The sequence below is a fragment of the Dromiciops gliroides genome, chromosome 3 (genome assembly GCF_019393635.1).
Source record: "Dromiciops gliroides isolate mDroGli1 chromosome 3, mDroGli1.pri, whole genome shotgun sequence".
NCBI lineage: Eukaryota > Metazoa > Chordata > Mammalia > Microbiotheria > Microbiotheriidae > Dromiciops > Dromiciops gliroides.
Genome location: NC_057863.1, coordinates 154,000,618 through 154,022,596, shown reverse-complemented (window position 1 = coordinate 154,022,596; position 21,979 = coordinate 154,000,618). Strand labels below are relative to the sequence as shown.

Here is a 21,979-nt window from a genome sequence, read left to right as displayed (position 1 = left end):
CTAAGATTTATGCTTTTGTTTCTCTTTCCACATCTGGATCTGGGAATTTTTCAGTTTTTATTGCTTCCAAGGTGGTGTGATCCAGGAAGTGATATAGTCACTGTTTTCTTGCTCTGTGCTCAAAGGTCTTTAAAACCAAATATATATATATGTGTGTGTGTGTGTGTGTGTGTATTGTGTGTGTATGTATATATATTATAATATAATATATTATATATGTGTGTGTATGTATATGTGTCTGTATATGTGTATGTGTGTATATATATGTGTATATATATATATGTATATGTGTGTATATATATATGTTTTAAAGCCCTTTGAGCACAGAGCAAGGAAATAGTTAACTACATCATTTCCTGGATCACACCACCTTGGAAGCACTGAAAACTTATAAATATGTGTATATATATATATATATCCTTTGACCCAGCAATACCACTAGTGGGTATATATCCCAAAGGAATCAAAGAAAGGGGGAAAGGACATTTTTTTTTTAATTTCATAGTACCTCTTTTTTTGTGGTGGCAAAGAATTGGAAAATGAGGGAATGTCTATTAGTTGAGGAATTGGTAAATAAGATGTAATATATGATTGTAATGAAGTACAAGAAATGATGGGAATAGTGGTTTCAAAAAATCTACAAATATTTATATGAACTGATGCAGAGGGAAGTGAAAGAACCAAGAAAACATTGTACACAGTAACAGCAATGTTGTAATGATGATCAACTGTGAAAGACTTAGTTCCTCTCATCAGTAGAATTATCCAAGACATTTCCAAAGGCCTCAGAAAGAAAAATGCTATCAACTTCCAGAGAGAGAACTGATGATCTCTGTGTGCAAATTGAGGCATATTTTAAAAATTTTATTTTTCTTGCCTTTCTTGCAGTACAGCTAATATTAAATATATTTTGCAGGACTTCACAAGTGCAATTGATTTCCTGTATTGCTTGCCTTCTCAATAAGTAGAAGAGGGCTGGAGGAAGAAAGAATATTAGAAATTCAAAATTTTAAAAAATGAATGTTAAAACAAATTATGAAAAAGCAAAGTTTTTGTCCAGTTATCTACTTAACTTCTGGTGTTAGCTGCGTCCATTTTGATTATGCAAAAACTTTGATTTTATGTAATTAAAATTGACTATTTTACTTCTATTATATCTTGTTTTGTCATCAATTGTTTCTCTATCCAAAGACCTAAAGAATAATTTCTTGCTTGATCCTCTAAATTGTTTATGATGTTACCCTTTATGTCTGTCAAGTATCTATTTGGAGCTTACCTTGGTGTATGGTGCAAGATGTTGATCTATGCCTAGTTTGTACCAGGCTCTTTTGTGGTTTCCCTAGTAGTTTTTGTCAAATATTGGATTCTTATCCCAGTAGATGATATCTTTGGGTTTATCAAATGCAAGCTTCTGTATGTTGTGTTTGTAATCTGTTTCAATAATCAACCTCTCTATTTCTTAACCAGTATTAAATAACTTTGATCATTATAACTTTTTTATAATGGTTTGGGTTCTGGTACTACTAGGCCCCCTTCCTTCCTATTTTTTATCATAATTTCCCTTGAAATTCTTGACTTTTTATTCTTCCAAATATATTTTGTTATTAACAAAATAATGATTAAATAAAGCTGCTGAATTTATTCATCCTTTTCCCCCCAGAATAGGTTTTGTTTTCATTCTCAATACAGATGATGCAATCGATGGGCATAATGATGCTGGAGTTGCCCTTTGGAGAGTTATCAATTACATTACTGAAGAATATAACATCACACAAGCTTTTGCTACCATTATAAAGGTGAGTATTTGTAGAAGGGGATGATTGTTTCAGATAATTTATTTTATTTTCCCTTGAATTCTTTATCATGTAAACTTAAGAGAAGACAATTTCCATGACTTCTGGCCCACATTTTTTTTTTGTTTTCAATAGGAAAAAATGTTTTTTAAAAAATAGGTATATGTTTTTATGTATAGAATGAATCATTGCTCTTAATTATTTTGTATATTGTTGTCATAAATTTATTTTGTGTTTTACAGTGGGCATCAGGTATTACTTTTTACTTCCAATGATACCCTACCAAAATGTCTCAGTATGGTGTGTATTGTATAATTGTAAGTGAATAATTTTTGATTCTCAAAGGTTATACGAGTAAAGTGCAATCCCTGGCAAATCCTTAATTGTAGTAATGAGGTACTGGAGGGAGATGTTTGTAACCAAATGACATTATAAAATAAAATTGATGATATTTCAAGAAATATAAAATTAAATTACTTACATGCAAATTATTCCTAAGCCAGATAGTTATACAGTCAGCTGCTAGCTTTTAGAAGCAAAATTTAAAATTAATTAAAAATTAAGAGAAGAAAATTGAGGAAAATATGACATGTAATTAATACAGTTCCAAACTTCCCCATTCAAAAGTTATCTGTGTCAAAAAATGAGAAATGAATGCAAGAGCAGATATCAACCCTAATTATAACAAATTTCCACAGAAGTGTTTCCAGTGTATATCAATTGCTATATTAATACTAGAATATCCTAGAAATCTCCTCATTTGATAAACATTTGCTCTACTTGTCAAATGTAATGATATGGCAGCCAAAATTTACATCAGCAATACTGTAAAATCTTGTAGAAATGGATAGTGGAAAATTGTAAACACTGTCTCTTCATTTATTACTACCCAAAATGGCAATTGAGAAAATATCAATGCCTCTTGACTAACATGCCTACTTATCTATTTTATGAGAATAAGTTTTCCACTTACCAAAGACATTCTTTGTTTTGTTTTTGTTTTTTTAGTGAGGCAATTGGGGTTAAGTGACTTGCCCAGAGTCACACAGCTAGTAAGTGTTAAGTGTCTGAGGCTGGATTTGAACTCAGGTACTCCTGACTCCAGGGCTGGTGCTCTATTCACTGCGCCACGTAGCTGCCCCCAAAGACATTCTTAATAAAGTTACTAGAAGGAAGACACTGGCTTTCACAAGCAATATTTCAGCTTAAAAAATAAATCTTTATAACTGTAATTGACTGAAAGGTTAAAACACAAGACAACACTATACTTATTGCTTATTGATAATAAAAAGCCTTTTATTCAGCAATACAAATGCTGTCCTAAAGACTGTCTTCCAACAAGGCATCTTCCATGCATATGTCAAAATAATATAAAATTTCTTGAAAGCTATAACAATTTTGTTTAATGCTCTGTGATTATTAATGCCAAGCGAGGCATAAAGAAAGGAAACATACTTGTTTGCCGAATGTGTTTGCCACTGTTAAATAAATATAAAAGTTCCACCATAGAATCCAAACTGAAAAGTATTACCTGAAGATTGAGAGATTCTGCAGGTGCTATGTGACTGGAAAAATTATACAGAATCCAGAAAGATTGAGGAGGTAGAACTGAAAAGACTGAAATTGATTGGATAGGGATATTTTAGGAATGTAAAGATTCAAGGATGACTTTGTAAACCTAAGTGAGTAAAATGATGGAAAAACTGTCAATCAAAAAATGGAGAAGTTTAAAGGATTGATGAATTCAGTGATTATCTCTATGAATTGATTCTTAGATCTGTATATACAACCCTATCCTAGCTCCATCTTAGCAACACCAACTGCCTCATAGACATTTCAAACCATATGTCCTGGACAAATATCAAGCTCAAAATATCTTAAACAAAATCTATTACATCTCCCTCTCCCCTCTTCTGGTCTTCCCTATTACTTTTCAGTGTGCAACAATCCTCAGAGTTACCCAGGCTCTCAATCTGAGTGTCATCCTTCACTTTTCACTCTCACTTGGTGCTGTCATTTCCATCTTCACCACAATTTTTACATGTGTTCTCTTTTCCCCACTCACATAGACACCACCCAAGTACGTATCTCCTCATGCTTCAACTATTACAATAGTCTTCTAGTTGTTCTCCCTACCTTAAATCTCTTCCCCATTTCAGTCTATCCTCTACCCAGCTGCCAAAATGATTTTCCTAACACTTAGGTTTTACCATGTCACCCAATAAACTCCAGTGGTTTCCTACTACCTACAGCATCAAATATAAAATCCTCTGGGTTTTTGTTTTTGGTGAGGCAATTGGGGGTTAAGTGACTTGCCCAGGGTCACACAGATAGTAAGTGTTAAGTGTCTGAGGCCAGATTTGAACTGAGGTCCTCCTGAATCCAGGGCCGGTGCTCTCTCCATTGTGCCACCTAGTTGCCCCAGGTTTTTTTTTAACTTCATATCCTGTCCCTTCCCTCTTCCTTTTTCAGTATTCTTACTTTATTCCTTCCTTCTTCCACCCCCAAACTCTACAACCAGTGATACTGACCAGATCACTATATGTCTTCAGGTATATATTAATTTACCTTATGTATGACACTGCATCTTCCATCTTTGTGCTCTTTTTGGCTGTCCCCATACCTGGAATGCTCACTCCCCACTCTGCCTCCTGGCTCCCATGGCTAATTTGAAGACTTGGCACAAACCCCACCTTTTGCAGCAATACTTCCTGATTTTCACATCCCATTACTCTAAGATCACCTTCTTTTTATGCTGTATATATCTTAGAAGTAAGATTTTTTTTTACATGTTGTCTTTCCCCTTAGAATGTGATCTTCTTTAGGGCAAGAACTGTGTTTTTGTCTTTCTTTGTATTCTTGGCACTGAAAACACTGCCTAGCACATAGTAAGTGCTTAATAAATGTTTGCACACTGATGGAATCAAAAATTTTGGACCTGATGAGTTCTTAATGCCATGGGGATGTGGTAAAAAAATATGAAAGGTTTTTAACAGTCGGTTAGGATAACTGAAAGACGCCAGTTTTTGAAGGACCACCCTTTTGGGGAGGAGACCAACAGTCCGCCTGCTGCGCACGTCAGACTGCCTGCAACGCACTCGACTTACAGGGTGGAGAGAACGGAAGTGGACTTTTTGCTGCTCCGCGGGTCTCGTGGCTGCGCTGCACAGAGAGACACGGACTGGAGTTGGAGTCGGCCCGGCTCTCGGTTAACAGCAGGTGCTTGATTCGGTCTCTCTCCCCAAAAGTGGCCTTGGGTTTTTGGTGAGTTTTATACAGAATATAGATAAGCCTAGACTTAAGACGATTTGTATTGTATTTCTACTTTCCTATCCTTCTAATCAACATCACCTTGTGACTACCATACAATAAAGGCTCTATCTAGAAAACCAGAAGCTTCTTCCATTTACTAGTCTGGGAGATAAATTAAGGGAAAGGTTAAGTAGGGGAGATTTATGATCTAATATCCAATTTTAATCTCACAGGGACGTCCATGAAAATGTGTTCATCAAGCTATAGGTGATGTAGGAGTGAAATTCAGGAGACATTTTAGATGTGGAAATATATCCTTGGGATCCATGTGTATAGAGAGGTGATGACCGAACCCATGGGAACTGAGGAAATAACCAAGGCAGAGAGCCGAGGAGAGAAGTTTAGGAAACACCTTCATTTAGTAAGCATGAGGAACATGATGATCCAGCCAAGGAGGCTGACACAGGGTGCTAGAGGAGTAAGAGAAGAATCCAGAGAAAGTTGTGTCATAGAAGCATAGCAAGGCAGAATAGGTTCCAGAAGTGATAATGTGAATATTATCATAAACTGCAGTGTACCAAGTAGAATGAAGTTTGAGAAAAAAGTCATTGAATTAAGCAAAGATATCTGCCATAAAAGCTGGAATGATTTTTCCATTTGCTTTTTTTGAGGGTCAAATACCTCCTTAAAATCAACAGCTGACCCTGTAGGATTTTAGTCTTTCTACCATTTCAGTTATTTACTTGACTGTACAGATATGGTTTTCTGTAGAAAAAAAATCCATGAAAACTCTCTCATTTAACTAAAACATCTATAATCAGTCAATTTCATTTTTGTATTTATGATCGCTGCTCATAGTTTTCAGTGCCTTCTAATTCTCTTATTATAAAAAATGTCTTTGATGTATCGGCATGAGATTAAGTGACGTGCCCAGGGTCACACAGCTAGTAAGTGTTAAGTGTCTGAGGCCAGATTTGAACTCAGGTACTACTGACTCCAGGGCTGGTGCTCTATCCACTGTGCCACCTAGCTGCCCCACCAATCTTTTTTTAAAAAAAACTATATAGCAAAGGTTAATGGTCAGAAAAAATTAAAGCTTAATTGTTACATGTTAGTACTTGCCTTTTATTTTAATCAGAAATTAAAATACTTCATTTCAGAAATTTTCAGTGTAAGTGGGAGAATAAGATTCAGTTTTTAAGGATACATATATATACATATATATGAAATAAAATGAAGTATTACTTTATTTAGTAATTATAGTTCCTGATCTGGTTGAACAAATTAGTTAATAATTAATGCATTTATTAGGTGCTTATTATGTACTATTATTTTATTATATAAAAATCATGTAAAAATATGTGGCAACAAGTGTGCTGGGGGTCCAAAATGAAAATCTAGACAGTTTCTGAGTTTCTGCTCTGAAGGAGCTCATACTCCAATTAAGAGAGGAAGATCCATTTCATGTCCCAAGGGTATGGTGTTAGGGTGGGTGGCAAGGCCTAAAGTCCTTTATGTTAATTAATATGACAGTGCAGAGGACTGCAGGTTCTAGGGTTAAGGCAGATAATAAAACCTGGGAGATTTCAAAAGGCAGTGGCAAGGCAGATAGTAAGAACTGGTATTCCTTTATAGCATCAGGAAAAACAGAATTGTTCATTTCCATACCATTCAGACCCTGTGAACAGTTGAGCATCCAAGGTGAGAGGATGAAATGCCCACTGGAAATGGTGTTCTTCCTGCCAGGCCATCTTGAGTAGATCCTGGGCTCTCCAAAACTGATGGAGGATGTGATAAAGGATAACAGAGACAGCTCTTCTAACATCTGTATGATGAGGATTGCTCTGGGACTACCCGGGACTGAGGGCTCAGCTCTGTAGTCTGTTAAGCAGTTTTTAAAAGCCCTTTTCAAATTATTTGATGACAGTTTAGTATAGTAGAAAGAGCATAGGACTATAAATCAGGAAACCTAAGTTCTAGTGCTTGCTGTCTCACTTACTCATTATGTGAACTTTAATATTATGTGAACATTTAACCACTACAGGCCTAAATTTCCTCATTTATAGAATAAAGGAGTGACACAAGAGACAGCTAATGAATAGGGCTCTGGATGTGGAATCAAGAAGACCCAAATTCAAATCCTGCCTCCTATACTTAATAATTGCTTAACATCTCTTAGCCTCAGTATCCTCATCTGTAAAATGTGGAATGGGGAGTAATAATAGCATATATTTCACAGGATTGTTGTGATGATCAAATGAAAGAATAAATGTAAAGTACTTTGCAAACCTGAAAATATATGATGATAATGATCATTATCTAGTTCCAAGAGTCTATTTTATTGTTTTATTGATTACTTTCTTTCTAGAGTAATGCAATATTCTCTTTCTATTTTCTAGAAAACATGAGATATTATTCATGTAATTATATATTTCTTACACATGACCTTTTTGTATTTTTACATCAATACAAGTCACATTATGCTCTTTAACCATTTCAGTCAAGATACATAGCAGTACAAAAATTAACTGGCTACACTAAAGGTACAGAATTATATTCTTGTTTTCACAGATGTACCATAATGTGAAGGAAAGAGACTTATTAACTGTGGACATCATTAAAAGTGTTTTCCAAAGTACATTTCCTGATGCTAATCTTCAGGATATCCTGGGAATCCATTCTGAATATGACACAAAAAGAAAGGTATGGTGAAAGGGGGGAGGAAGCTCCAAAAATAAAATTGAAATTATTTTTCTTATGTCTTTATTCTTGTCATAAAATTTATAAGGAATGCAATATTATTTTGAAATTAGGAGTTCTATAATTCCATAAGAGAAGGTGGGAATAGTAAGTTGCCTACAGAAAAGCCTTAAGTCATTACTATTAGCTGTACCCGGAAGAGAATGGCATTTGGTCTGGGAAGGATGGTTCCTAGAATTCTTGAAAGAGGTAGAATTTTATTTAGAGTAGTTATAGCCTGAAAATCAAATTTTCTCAGTGGATGGGATGAAAAACATATTCAAAAGGGGAAAAGGCAGTGTTAGTTATGATTGGGATGAAATTTAAAAGAGAGGACAGCATTAATGTTCTCTAAATGAGAACACAGGCTTTCCATAGGAGCATGATATGGCAATTTGAGGAAGGAAGGGTATACTGTTTAAAACTAGAATGACTTCAAGATATGAGCAGGTTCCAGAGGCCAATAGTAAGATACTTTGTATAACTCATGGAATGTGATTTAGAAGAATGTGTCTTAGGATCAATTTGTAACTATAGGCTTTATTAGGTTGTTTTGTATTTAATAAAATATAATGCAGATTGGTTTGTTGTCGTTGTTGGTTTTTTTGCGGGGCAATTGGGGTTAAGTGACTTGCACAGAGTCACACAGCTATTGTCAAGTGTCTGAGGTTGGATTGGAACTCAGGTCCTGCTGAATCCAGGGCTGGTACTTTATCCACTGCGCCACCTAGCTGCCCCATGCAGATTGGTTTTGAAGAAAATATTAGCCCTCATTTTCCTCTTTTTGTTTGCATGGCTATTGTTTTTTCCCAAATTAAATCTGGCTCTTCAGCAAATAATTGTCCTCTTTTGGATTTCCAAGTGAAATAACTATTGAGAGGAAGAATCCCTTCACATTCACTCCCTGAGCAATCCTCACCATGAATTAGCATGTCTCACAGTATCCAAGCAAAAATATATGAGGTGATGGACCTCTTTAAGCTTAGCTAGCCTAGTACTTAAACAGGTTACCGGCAACTTATATCAAAGCAGCAGTGAAATCCTTTTTGATTTGATAGGACCAGCCAGAGTTTGTTCTCTGATGCCTTAGATTTTGAGGACTATGGATCACATGTGTGGGTCACTACAGTAAGGAATTAGTAGATAATCATTTGCATTTTTATATTTCTAATTTTTCTGTTTCACATGTATCAGTGAATCAAACAACAAATTAAAATTGGTAGGTAGTTCAGTCAGGAAGACCTGAATTTAAATCTGCGCTCAGACATTTACTAGCTGTGTAACCCTAGGAAAGTCATTTTACTTCTGTGTGTTTCAGTTTTCTCATCTGTATAATAGGGGTGATAATAGCACCTACATTCAGGGTTGTTGTGATGACCAAATGAGATAGTATTTGTAAAGTGCTTTGCAAATCTTAAAGCATTATGTAAGTTCTTGCTATTAATAATAATCATCATAAGTGCCAGGTACCATATTAAGTGCTATGGATATATATCAAAGAATTAAACCTTCCCTTTTCATAAAGAACTTATATTCTGGGGAAGCTAGGTGGCGCAGTGGATAGAGCACCGGCCCTGGATTCAGGAGGACCTGAATTCATATCCACCCGCAGATATTTGACTAGTTGTGTGACCCTGATCAAGTCACTTAACCCTCATCCATCCCCCCTAAAAAAAAAAAAAGAAAAGAAAGAAAAAAAAGAACTTATAAGTCTAATGGAAGATACAAGTACATCTAAAACACATATATACATGCATATAGCATAAATATAAAGTTAGTCAATACAGATATATATATAAAGTTGCTAAATACAAGGTAGTTTTATAGCCTTTTATAGAAGTTGGAAGGATCAGGATAGGTTTCCTGCAGCAGATGGTGCCTGAGTTGCATTCTAATGAAAGAGAGGAAGGGGGCAGGTAGGTGGCACAGTGGATAAAGCACTAGCCCTGGATTCAGGAGGACCTGAATTCAAATTCAGCCTCAGACATTTGACACTTACTAACTGTGTGACCCTGGGCAAGTCACTTAACCCTCATTGCCCCACAAAAAAAAAAAATACAAAAAACAACCACGAAAGAGAGGGACTCTATAAGGCAGAAGTAAGGAGGGTATATAATCCAAACATGTGAGAGAACCTCAGCAAAGTCACAGAGATAAGAGATGAAATGCCATGTGTGAACAGAAAGAAAACCAGTTTGGCTGGGTTGCAGAGTGTGCAAGAAGGATGTATAGGATGGGGCATCCAGAAAATATTAAGATTTCTAGTTCTTTTCAATTTATACAATTCTGTAATTTTAAAATATATTTACACATTGATTTCAGGTGCCATTAAAATATTTTTTATTTCTTAACTCAACCTTTTCCCAGTTCTGCATGTTGTCCTTAAGTATGAACATTTAAAATTTCTAGAACACTTGCTTCCTGCATTATTTCTACATCCTCTAATAATGTTATACAGGGTATCCCAAACATCAGCTATTAAAGCTTAAAGCTAGACTTTGACTTTGGTGGCCTCCCTGTATACTTATTTTCAATATGTATTTTGTAGGAGCCAAATTTATTATGGGGAGAGTTAATTGGGTGGCTCGCTGTAATATTGGGGTTCAGAAAATAATGAGAGACCTCTAGGTACAAAGTTTCCTCCCTTCCAAACTGCCTTTTTTAGTTATTTCTCCCAGGCTGATAAGAAAGGAGATTAACAGCCTCTTTTCCACAAATAAACCAGGTTTTACTAATAGAAATAAAATTTACAACCAAGGTGAAGTTAATAAAGACAAGAACAAGGGAATAGGGGAAGAGAAAAACAAATAAGCTCCCTGGCCCTAGCAAAGACCGATTCAAACCCCAAACTTGCTTCTAGTTCAGCTAGCTCGAAGAGCTGGCCTCACTTCTAATAACTCATCACCTGGGGTCTGTTGTTTCAATGGGAGTCAGCTGTGAAGTCCCTCTCCGGTATGCTCTTGAAACTCACCACAATGAAAGAGAGCTTCCCAGAGCCAGCTTTCTCCCTCTTACTTTCTCTCTCCCTCCTCTAAAGGGGAGATCCTTCAAGCTAGTTGGCTAAGAGTGGTCCCCTACTGATGTCAGTAGTACACCAACACATCGCTCAGAACCCACCAGGTGTGGCTACAATCTAATCATCCCCAAGTAAGTACTTAGTCAGTTTCTCATTCTCACGCAATTCAAATAATATTAATCAATCAGGTGGGGACCCTGGGTGTCTGCTAAATTCCATCATTTTATTGCAATTGTGTGGGGATTATAATTGCCCAATCTGCAAGAAAAAACATAGACACAGAGCTCTGAGCCAATGGCACTTTATTAAAGGGTCCATGGTCACTCCTAATGAAGTGGGCCTCAGATCTTCATCCTGATCTGAGATGCCCCTTCTTCCAGGGGCTTATTTTTATAAGGCCTGATAACAGATTTGATATGTGAACACTCTAGAGATACTACACAAAATACAGAATCCCATTGGTTGATAGACCTTTCTTTCAAGGGCCAAAAATCATGTGTCAGCCCCCCAAAAAATGGTATAACAGCAGGGGGATCTTGGGTTGGGAAAAGCACAGGGCATCTCCACTAAGTAATCATAAGATGGTTACCTGCTCCTATTGGATAAGAGAGTGGTCTGGAGATACAAAATAAATTGGGAGACTTTCCATGTGATTGAGTCACCCTTGTCATGCTAGGCTTAGTGTCCATAACAAGAAGAAGCAAGGGGGGAGGGACTCTAGTTAGTTTCCTATGATGAAGCAATTGAACTTACAATCTGCAGTTCCTAGGACCAAATAGGCAGAATTTATAACCACTACCCCCATGGAATCATTATCAAACTGATTAATACTGATTCAAATAGAGCAGGGATCCAAATTTATCATTTGTCATAATTGTCTGATCTTTTAATTGGAAGATTCTTGAGAACACAGACTGTGCCTTACAATGTTTTTATTTTCCTACTCAATCAAATACGATTCTAAACACATACAGGAATCCAACAAATGTATACTAAATAGGATTGAACTTGCTTGCAGCTGCTAATGCAAGAAACTGAACATATTATTCTTATGTGTTTCTCATACAATAAGAAAACAATTGCCATGTAACAAAAAATATTAATCTGTAGACTATCAGATCCTTTTTCTTGGGCAGACACTGAAGATAGTGATCTGGGCCAAAAATTGAATTAAAGGAGAAGAGTGAGTTGTATTACATGTAAGAAATTACTGTGGTTTTAGTAACATTGAGCTTTTCCATAACAGAGACCCATCCTTTTAGCATCAGTAGTCTTCTACTGATGTCCTCTCTAAAATAAATGGAACACCACAGTCTCTGAAGAGTTAAAGTTGACTGTCACCTACAGGAAAATGGAGTGGCTCATGGTGAAAAGCCAACATGTTCCATTGGTATCCATACAGTCAGTAGGTCAGAAAACATTTATTAAGCACCTGCTATGTGCTAGGCCCTGGGGATACAAAGACAAAAAATGAAACAGCCCCTGGTCTCAAGGAGCTGCCATTCTGTCATGGGGAGCCGTGTATGCATGTGACTATACACAACATAAATACAAGGTCATTTGGAGAGGTTGGGAGGAGATGAGCCTCTGGCAGCTGAGGTGATCAGAAAAAGTCCCATCGTATGTATTGTAACTACAATATAAAAAAATCTAGAAAAATGCCCCTTAGGTTTTAATCTCCATGTATTATTTTTAGGAAAATATGGGCAAGATTTATATAGTATAAGAAGGCCTAGATAATTTGTAATCTATATCATTGGGGGACTCATATCAGTGAGATAAAAAATCCATAGAATTATTTAAAAATTAATCATAGTGTGGTGACCCTAGAATCTTAGAAACTTTGAATATCAATCACAATCTCTAGCAGATCTTGTCATGGTAGAAAAGCCTGGTGACATCCTCTGTGTCTGTAATCACAGAGTCAGATAGCTAAGTGTGGAGAGGCTTGTTACCAGAAGTTTGGCCATTAATAGAAGGATTTTTTTGGTCAGAGTAACTCATTAAACCGTCTACGAAGGCATACTAGGTCTTTAATCTGCATGGATGGAAGTAGAGCCTTGAGCTAAAATCACAAACATTTTCAAGTATTAAAGTCATTTATTATTTCATCAGGGTAAAATGTGAATTTCATTTTTTCTTTTATTTTTTGCAAATTGTAGGATACTAGTAGAAATTTACATTAATTCAGTTTTTCATTTAGAAAATTTTAAGATTTATATGGCATTGATGTATCAGTTTTTAGCAATGTTACTAAAGATAAATTAATGAAGTATACTATAAAAGATATTTTTGTAATAGATTATACTTGTTTGTTGGAATTAATATATTTAAAGGTCTTAGTTTCTCTTTTCTAGGTTAGAATGTTCTTGTGATTCTAAAATTAAATCTAGAAAAGAATGTGAGTCCAGTAACTAAAGCAGATTTGCTGAAAATTCTAATGTATGTAATGGGAGCATTTTAAAACCGTGCTATTTTTAATTTGTTTGAGTAGTTACATCCAAAATAAAGTTTAAGTTGTCTTTCCAACATTCTAATAATTCTACATATACAACTGTGCAGCTTAAAACAGAGGTTGGCAATTGTTGACACACATGCTTAGAGATTAGCACATGAAAACACTTTTTTTTTTTCCCTTGGGACAGTCTCTGATACAAGTCTTAAATCAACTTGCAGTTATAAGGAAGAACTCTGAGATTTTATTTGTACCTGATATAGCCAGAATCTTGAGTTGTGAGCTATTTTATTGTTGAAACTGGACACACGTCCAGAAAAGAGATCAAAGCTTGTTCAACTTTGGGCAGTAGTACCTCAGTGCCCTCCCATTCATCTCCACTTTTATACCCTTTGCCTGCTTCTCACAAATAGTGCCAACCAAACTCCTAAGAGGGTAGTTCTGCACTTACTTTGTAGATTTATGCACAAATAGTTCCTCATTTCTAATGCAAATGAACCTTGCAAATGCTTTTCCCTTGTCCTTATATTTACCCACCATAGCTAATGCTTTGATAGCAATGAGGTTTAGTATATAAGTAAACATACTCTTAGCCATAGGTCCTAATTTTGCAGTGGAATGTCTGGCCCAGGCAAGGATCTTTCTTCTAGGGCGAGCAGGGCAGGTAGTATGGAGCTCTATAGACTGTAGGTGCTACATATGCATTTGTGAATGAATAAACTATTTGTTCTCTTTTCAATTCAACAAACATTTATGAAGTATCTGGTACAAAGAGGAAAAATGGCAGTTGTGGTCCTCGAAGAATTACAATTAATAAGGTGGATAAAACATGTACACAAATAAGTTTGATGAAATTAAGTAAAAATGACAGGCCAGATGTGCCTTTTCTTTTCAGAAGCCATGACATCTCTAGTCATTTCCTTTCATCTCTTACTCTTTAGCATATGCTTTCAGGTTTGGGTTCTTTTTAGTTATTTTATGGACTTTTTACATCACTATCATTTCCTAAATATTCTCTCTCTCTCTCTCTCTCTCTCTCTCCCTCCCTCCCTCCCTCCCTCCCCAAAAAAGTTCTCCCTTATTTAAAAAAAGTGTGATTGGGGCCCCTAGGTGGTTCAGTGGATAGAACACCGGCCCTGGATTCAGGAGGACCTGGGTTCAAATCTGGCCTCAGACACATGACACTTACTAGCTGTGTGACACCTTGTACAAGTCACTTAACCCCAATTGCCTCACCAAAAAAAAAAAGTGTGATTAAGCAAAAATGAAAATGTCTTATTCTATTACTTCCATGCTGAGAAACTGGAGGGGTACCTACCTTCAGTTTAGTCTAAAGTTATAGGAGGTTCTTGCACTCCTCAGAGCATTTAACCAGTCAACAAATGTTTGTTGATTGTTGTGTAGGATATAAATTTCTTGAGGTAAGGCACTCTTTTACTTGTATATTTGGTACAGCGAATGGCACAGAGTAGGCATTAGGCATCCAGATACAAAAGTGAAAGGGCCCCTGCCCTCAAGGGATTTATATTCTACCAAGGGAGAGTGGGAGTGAAAAGTGGGCAAACACAATAAACAAATCAGAGAATAAGGAAAGGCCCATCATGTGAGGTTGTACTTCAGCTGAGCTGGGAAGAGAGCTGGGGGTTACAAGAGTCAAAGGTAAGGAGGGAGGGCATGCTAGGCATGGGACATTACCTGTGCAAAGGCCTGGAGGGAGGAAATAAGAGTGCTGTGTATGGAGAATAACAGGCAGAGCATTTTTTCCTAGAGCTTAGACTGTGGGAGGGAAAGAATAAGTCATCTGCCCAGGAAGATAGACAAGATAGAACATAGACAGGAGCCAGACTGTACAGTGTGTTTTAATGCCACACAAAGCAGTTTGTATTTTATCTTAAGGGCACTGGGGAGCAACTGAAACTTCTTAAGTGGGAGAGATGCATGGTCAGTCCGGTGACACAGGCCTCCTGACTATCCCGCAAACAAGATACTGCATCTCTGGGCTCTGAGCATTTTCTTTGGCTGTCCCTTGTGCTTGGAATGCTCTCACTCCTGCATTCCTCCTCTTCTAGTCAATAACTACTGACTTCCCTTTCTTCCTTTAAGTCTCAACTAAAAGCCCACCTTCTACTGGAAGACTTCCCTAATACCTCTTAATTCCAGTGCCTTCCCTTCTTGATTTCCTATTTATCGTGTATGTAGTTCACTTTGCATATATTTGGTTGCATGTTGTCTCCTTGATTAGACTGAGTTCCTTGATGACGGAGATTGTCCTTTGTCCTTTTTTTATATCCTCAGTGCTTAGCATATTGCCTGACATCTAGTGGGCACTTAATAATTTTTATTGAATTGAATTTAAAAGTAATCGCCTTCTAAGTTGTTTCTAAGTAAATGATTCATTAAAAAGCATTATGCTGCTTATCTCCAAATAATAGAAAGTTTTAAAGAATGTCATTAGCTTAAATGAGCTAATATTTGTAAAGCAATTCAAGTGCCTTTAAGATAGATGCTAGCAAATAAAGTAACATCCTAAGATTTCATTATCATAGCTGATTGATTGTTGTCCTTCATGCTTGAAGAGGACAAAAATTACATCACTACGTTGGAGTCAAGGTACCATGTGTCCAACTGTGGCTGATCAGACCAATATGAGCTTAGAAGGCTCTATCACAAGTCAGGCACAAATAGTTTATTTCATCATTTGGAATGGAGATAGCTCTAAATTTGAGCATCTCGTGTTTCTTTTGAGCTATTGAAATTCTGCTTTGCTCATAGGGCACAGTACCTTCTTTGATGTGGGCTTGCTATGCTTGGGCAGTCCTGTGCCAGTTTCTCCCATGTCTCACAGTTCATTCCAAAGTTCCTCAGAGAGACCTTGAGAAGGTCCTTGTATCACTTGTTCTGACCTCATGTGAGCACTTACCCTGTGTGAGTCCTTTGTAAATTAGTCTTTTAGGCTCATTTGGCATTCAAACAATGTGGCAGCACATCAGAGTTACACTCTCTGCAGCAGAGTTTGAATGCTTGCTGGTTCAGCTCAAGAAAGCACCTCTAGGTCCAGTACTTTATCTTGCCAAGTGATCTTCAGAATCTTCCCAAGACAATTCAAATGGAAATGATTCTGTTTCCTGACATGATGGTTTTTACAAGCATCCAACAATAAGGTCAGCACAATTGCTCTATGGACCTTCTTTTTGGTAGGCATCTTAATACCTCTTCTCTTTCACACTTTGCTTACTAGCACACCAAATACTGAGCTAGCTCTGGCTGTGCATGTATCAGCCTCATTAACTCTGTGTACATCCCTGGAAAGTATACTGCCAAGATAAATGAACTTATCCAGAGTATTCAAAATTTCTACCTTTGCTATAACCAGTGGTTCCATTTATGGATGGTGTGTTGTTGGCTGGTAGAGAATCTCTGTTTTCTTGGTGTTATGTCAGGCCAAAATTATCACAAGCAGCAGAGAATCAATCCATACCCAGTGCAGAGGCTCACTGAGTGTACTATCGTCTGCAAACAAAAAGTTGCACCGCAACTCTCCCTCCACTTTGGTCCTGGCTTATAGCCTTTTCAAGTTAAATAATTTACCACCAGTTCAGTAGCTGATCTTAATCCCATTTTTGATATCAGTGAGTCCTGCTTCTTTCCATTGGTGACTGGGAAAGCATGAGAGCATTTTCCATTATTCAGAACTTGTGCAAGCATGCTGTTGTGGAACTGGTATATAATACTCATCAACTTCTCTGGGCAACGAAATTTTGCTATGATCCTCCACAAGTCCTCACAACTGAGTATCAAAGACTTTGGTCAGATCAGTGAACATTGTGTGCAGACCTCTTCTGCTCCTGGCATTTCTCCTGGAATTTTGGGACAGCAAATACCATATCAGCTGTTCCTTAACCCTCTCTAAAGCCACACTGGCTCTCAGTTATAGCAAGCTGATAATGACCATCTTTCAGGTGAAGAATCAGCCTATTAAGGAGGACTCTGGCAAGAATCTTGCTGGCAATGAATAAGAGAGATGCCCTCCTATAATTATTTCAACATAATAGAGCATATTAAAGAATGTCATGAAATTTAATAAGCTAATATTTATGAAACAATTCAGTTCCCTTTAGGATAGATGCTAGCATATAAAATAGCATAAGATTTCGGAAATATAGCTAGGAATAAGTGAAAAATGTCTTGAAGTGGCAAATATTGTTCACAAAATAAATTTACCCTAACCCATAAAAAATTTGGAACCACAGTCACCCAGACAATTTTGCAAAAAATAAAATAGATTAAAGATAACAGGAAGACATGACAGTTGGCAGCATAAGGTAGAAATTATAATATTAAGAAAACAGACAAAAGAACCATCAGAATATAACTGTTTGAGGCCACTCAGTAAAGGATAAATAACTTACATTAGTATAGGCTCTCTGTATGAAAATAACTCAGGAGCCACTAGATTATAATACAATAAAATACAGTAAATGATTAATGTTATTGATGATCCTGAGTAATCTAAATGAAATTATTTATAAAAAGTTTTGAACCAAAGATGATTAATTTTTTTAGAAAATAATTTTAGCATTTTGAGTTATGAAAAGTGAAATGAATAAAAAATTACCTACTAATCTAGACTGATATTCCGTTTAATTGATGATATTTTGAGTTAGTATATCAGTAGACAAATTTAGGACAGGCAATGCAGATGAACAATCACTTGAGCACATAGAGAGAACACCCATACTGATGAAACCACAAATCTTTTGAAGTGTTGCTAAATGGGCTATCTGGAAAATTCATATTCTCTTTTATGTGATTATGCTATATTTATAAAACATCATTATGCAGTGTTTTAAAATTTGTGTAAATGTTTGTAAAATTATTTGGATTATCTTTTTTTCCAAAGACCAAAATGATCAAATTCTAAATAATCAGATTCTAAATAATCTTTATAGTTTCTAAAAACTGAACTGAACTACTTTCAGTTCTTAGTGTTTTCTATTTCTTATTTAGTAGCTATTTCTTTATATTTAACCACATTCCATTTAATTTTCTTATAATCTTGAACAGGCAGGAGCAACCTTTTATAGAAAGACTGGACTAGGTCCTTTGCCACAAGTATTATTTAATGGTGAGCCCTTTTCTAGTGAAGAAATGGATTCTAAAGAATTAGATAAAATCATTCTCCAAAGGATCATGAATACAGCTGGATTCTTACAAAGGGAAGTTTTTATGGTATGTTTAGAATTTCTGAAGAAACAAATGAAAGTGAATTATTTATTGTATTAATTATAATTTAATAACAATATTTCATAAATATTTCAAGCTAATGTTCATCTTTAATGATTCAATATTGATTTAAAAGTTAATGTATTTTATTAATTTAACTTTAAGACTATATAGTCATATTGACTTATTGAAGGAAGAGTTCTTAAATTTTTATTGAAAATTTTAAGATCATATATGTAGTGTACATTCATTAATTTATTTTTAATCAAGCAGTCTTAAACTGCTTATGCTAAAGATAATGGTATAAATAATATTTATATGTACTAACACCATAATATCTGTTTTTCACTTTTAGTTTTCACTTTTTAAAAATTTATTATCTGTATATTTTAAAGTTATTTAAATAAGGAAAAAAATTTATTACAGGGTTTGTTAAATGATGAGATGGATGTGATAGATTTCCTCATGGATCGGGATAATATAGTGTCTCGTATGAATCCTTTAGTTTTGGGAAACAAAAGGCAATACCTTAATTTAATATCTACATCAGGTAAAACCATCTGTTAATTTCTTTGCTATTAGCACTTCTTGCCTATGCTGTTATTATTTATTATTTTTTTGCTAATTTTAATATAATATGAAATTTTTCAGTCACTGTTGATATTGAAGATTTCTCCACTTTCTCCTTCTTGGATTCACAAGACAAGAGTGCCATAATTGCAGAAAACATGTATTATTTATCCAGAAAAGGTAATGTATTTGTGTTCAAATTTATAATAACATAGCAGAAAAATTATAACTTTTTAAAAAGTAATTTGTGTAGCACATTTTTATCCTGGTATTTTGACTTTATTAAAAGTTTCAAGTGTTAGCTCAGGACTAATAAAAGCTCTAGAGCTTTTCTGTAAAGCAAAAACAATAACCTTTTCTTAGCATAGTTGTTAATGAGTGCTAATGGAGATTTTCATCAATAAGTGGTATCTTTTTCCATTTAAAAAGTTTCTTTTAAAACTAAGCTTATCCATAGAATTTGAGAGTGAGGATAACCAGTGGATAGCCTAGGTGCTTAATTGGTATTCTTATGCTTTTAAGAGAATTAAAGGAAACCCCCATGGACATTAGGTTCCCCTTACTCCTTCCCCAAAAACTCCTAGGAGGACAGAACAAAGAGTCACACAGAATGGACTAACAGGGATGAGATTTTATCTACTTCATTGGATAATGCAATTCTATGTAATGAGATAAAATCTAAAAAGTGCAGGATTAGGGAATATTAGGGAAAGTGTTCAAGTGAAGATCAATGCATACAAACACAGAAGTACTATTGTCATGGAAAGTTACTTCAGACCACCTTGACAGAAATAAAATAGATGATAAATTTAGGAAACTGGTCACAAACCTGGTACAAAGGCATGCTATTAAAGTAAATGGAAGACTTCGGTTATCAAGACATTTGCTATTACTCTCTTTCTGCCAGAAACAGAATTAGAGCAGCTAATTATTTCTTAACTTGTCTTGATAATAATTTCATCTTTCAAAAGGTAGAAAAACCAACAACGGGAAGTTCTTCACTGGATCTGGTGTAAAAAAAGTATTCTCTAGAGTGAAAACTATGGGAACCTTGTAGAGAAGCTCCTATTTAATTTTAAAGTTTGTGATAGAGAAGTAGAGGAAAGCTGGATATAATCTGACACCTATCCTAGTATCATGGGGAAAATAGGGTAGGGCGCTAGGGAAAGGGGTAGGGGTTCGAGGTCCTTAGGAATTCCTCTTTAAAGAATTACACCCTCTTGCACACAAAAGCAATTAGAATAAGATAGTAGTTTATTTAGGGGCTGGGGAAGGGAAGGGAAGGGAAACCAAGAGAGAAATCCTTGAACTTCTTCTCATGAGGAGAAAGGCATGGCACAGAGCGTGGCTCTGAGATACCAATCTCCTCAAGCAAGAGACAGGCAGATACTTTTATAGAGGACTGATGGTGGTCCAATGAGGTGATCATCTGACTCTGGAAAGTTCTCCTATTGAGGGAGGACCATCCCCCACTGGTGTTAGCTGGAGGAGTTTGGTGAGGGGTGACTTCAGATCTCTCAACCCATCTCTCTACTCCTCCTCCTGCCACAAAAGCAGCAGCCACACCTAATCTTATCTCCCCAGGGGTGAGAGAGACTGGAATGAAGGGTAGTGGTCCTGGAGCTAGCTCAGTCTTGATCAGGTTCCACTTATCTCTTTAAGTGTGTCGGTCCTTTGGTTTAGTTTCTCAAGGAGAAGGTTCTTTGATGTACCCCCAGAGAACTTCTGGGGTGTTCTGGGCCCATAACACTAGATTTTGGGAGAGCAATTTTAAAAGCATCCATAGAAAGGTTAACTAGTATCCTGTGGCCTAATATTCTACTAGAGAAGTCAGCACAGGATGGATGGCAAGTTCTGAGGACACAAGAGAAACATATCCAATAAGCAGGGACTTAGGGACTTTATCTAAAATATTGATGTGAATACATAGAAGACTCAGCAATGAAAAGCATTCATCAGCTAACTCAGATTTCAGAATGCTTCATATAGAAAATGGTAACAAAGGCAATTAATGGAGGATGCATATGAAAACATAACATTTGTAAGGAGTTCATGAAAGGATTTTAAGGTGAAAAGAGAAGACTTTGTGTGTGGGGGTGGGCAGTGAGGGTTAAGTGACTTGCCCAGGGTCACACAGCTACTGTCAAGTGTCTGAAGTGAATCCAGGGCCAGTGCCATCTAGCTGCCCCCTGGAGAAGATATTCATTTTGTTTGTTTGGTTGGTTTTTGGTTGGTTTTTGGTTTTTGCAGGGCAGTGAGGGTTAAGTGACTTGCCTAGGGTCACACAGCTACTGTCAAGTGTCTGAAGTGAATCCAGGGCTAGTGCCATCTAGCTGCCCCCTGGAGAAGATATTCATTTTGTTTGTTTGTTACACAGCTAGTTAAGTGTCAAGTGTCTGAGGCTGGATTTGAACTGAGGTCCTCCTGAATCTAAGGCCAGTGCTTTATCCACTGTGCCACCTAGCTGCCCCCAAGAAGATATTCTTAAGAAAGAAGTCAGAAGAACAAAAAGGCAGAATGATCTGGGGCTAATGATCAAGAACAATAAAGAGGGAGGATATTTAAGTAAATTGGTAACAAAAGGGAAAAATCAAAGCAGGACTGGAACTGCTACTTGTTTATTCTTTAAGTCACTGGGTATACAATTCCCTTCCCATGAAAAATTCCTCCCTCTTCCCCAATCCCTCAGAAATCCTCTAAAAATGATGTCCCCATTGCTATGCAAATTAATTTAGGACCAAAACTAAAATGGCCCAACTGGTGTTGGTGGCTGTTGTTGGCACCCCTCCCAAAAAAAAAAATTAATTTGGCTTGAAAGCCAGTGTTTGTTTGGGGGGTTTTGTGTGGTTTTTTTTCCCATTCTTCATTTACTTAGACCCTGTGAAAGGAGGTTATAGTGGATTAATACTGGACATGTTCTAAATGTTAGGG

The 21,979-nt window shown here is 36.3% G+C and overlaps 1 protein-coding gene across 1 annotated transcript in view; it reads left to right on the top strand.

Moving 5' to 3' along the window:
• Positions 1 to 21,979, top strand: part of UGGT2 (UDP-glucose glycoprotein glucosyltransferase 2) — a 235,755-nt gene that overhangs the window by 99,661 nt on the left and 114,115 nt on the right. The window contains exons 15-19 of the mRNA XM_043994943.1: positions 1,661 to 1,796; positions 7,617 to 7,748; positions 18,320 to 18,484; positions 18,905 to 19,028; positions 19,130 to 19,228. Of these exons, the coding sequence (XP_043850878.1) occupies positions 1,661 to 1,796; positions 7,617 to 7,748; positions 18,320 to 18,484; positions 18,905 to 19,028; positions 19,130 to 19,228 (656 nt within the window). The remainder of the gene's footprint in view (positions 1 to 1,660; positions 1,797 to 7,616; positions 7,749 to 18,319; positions 18,485 to 18,904; positions 19,029 to 19,129; positions 19,229 to 21,979) is intronic.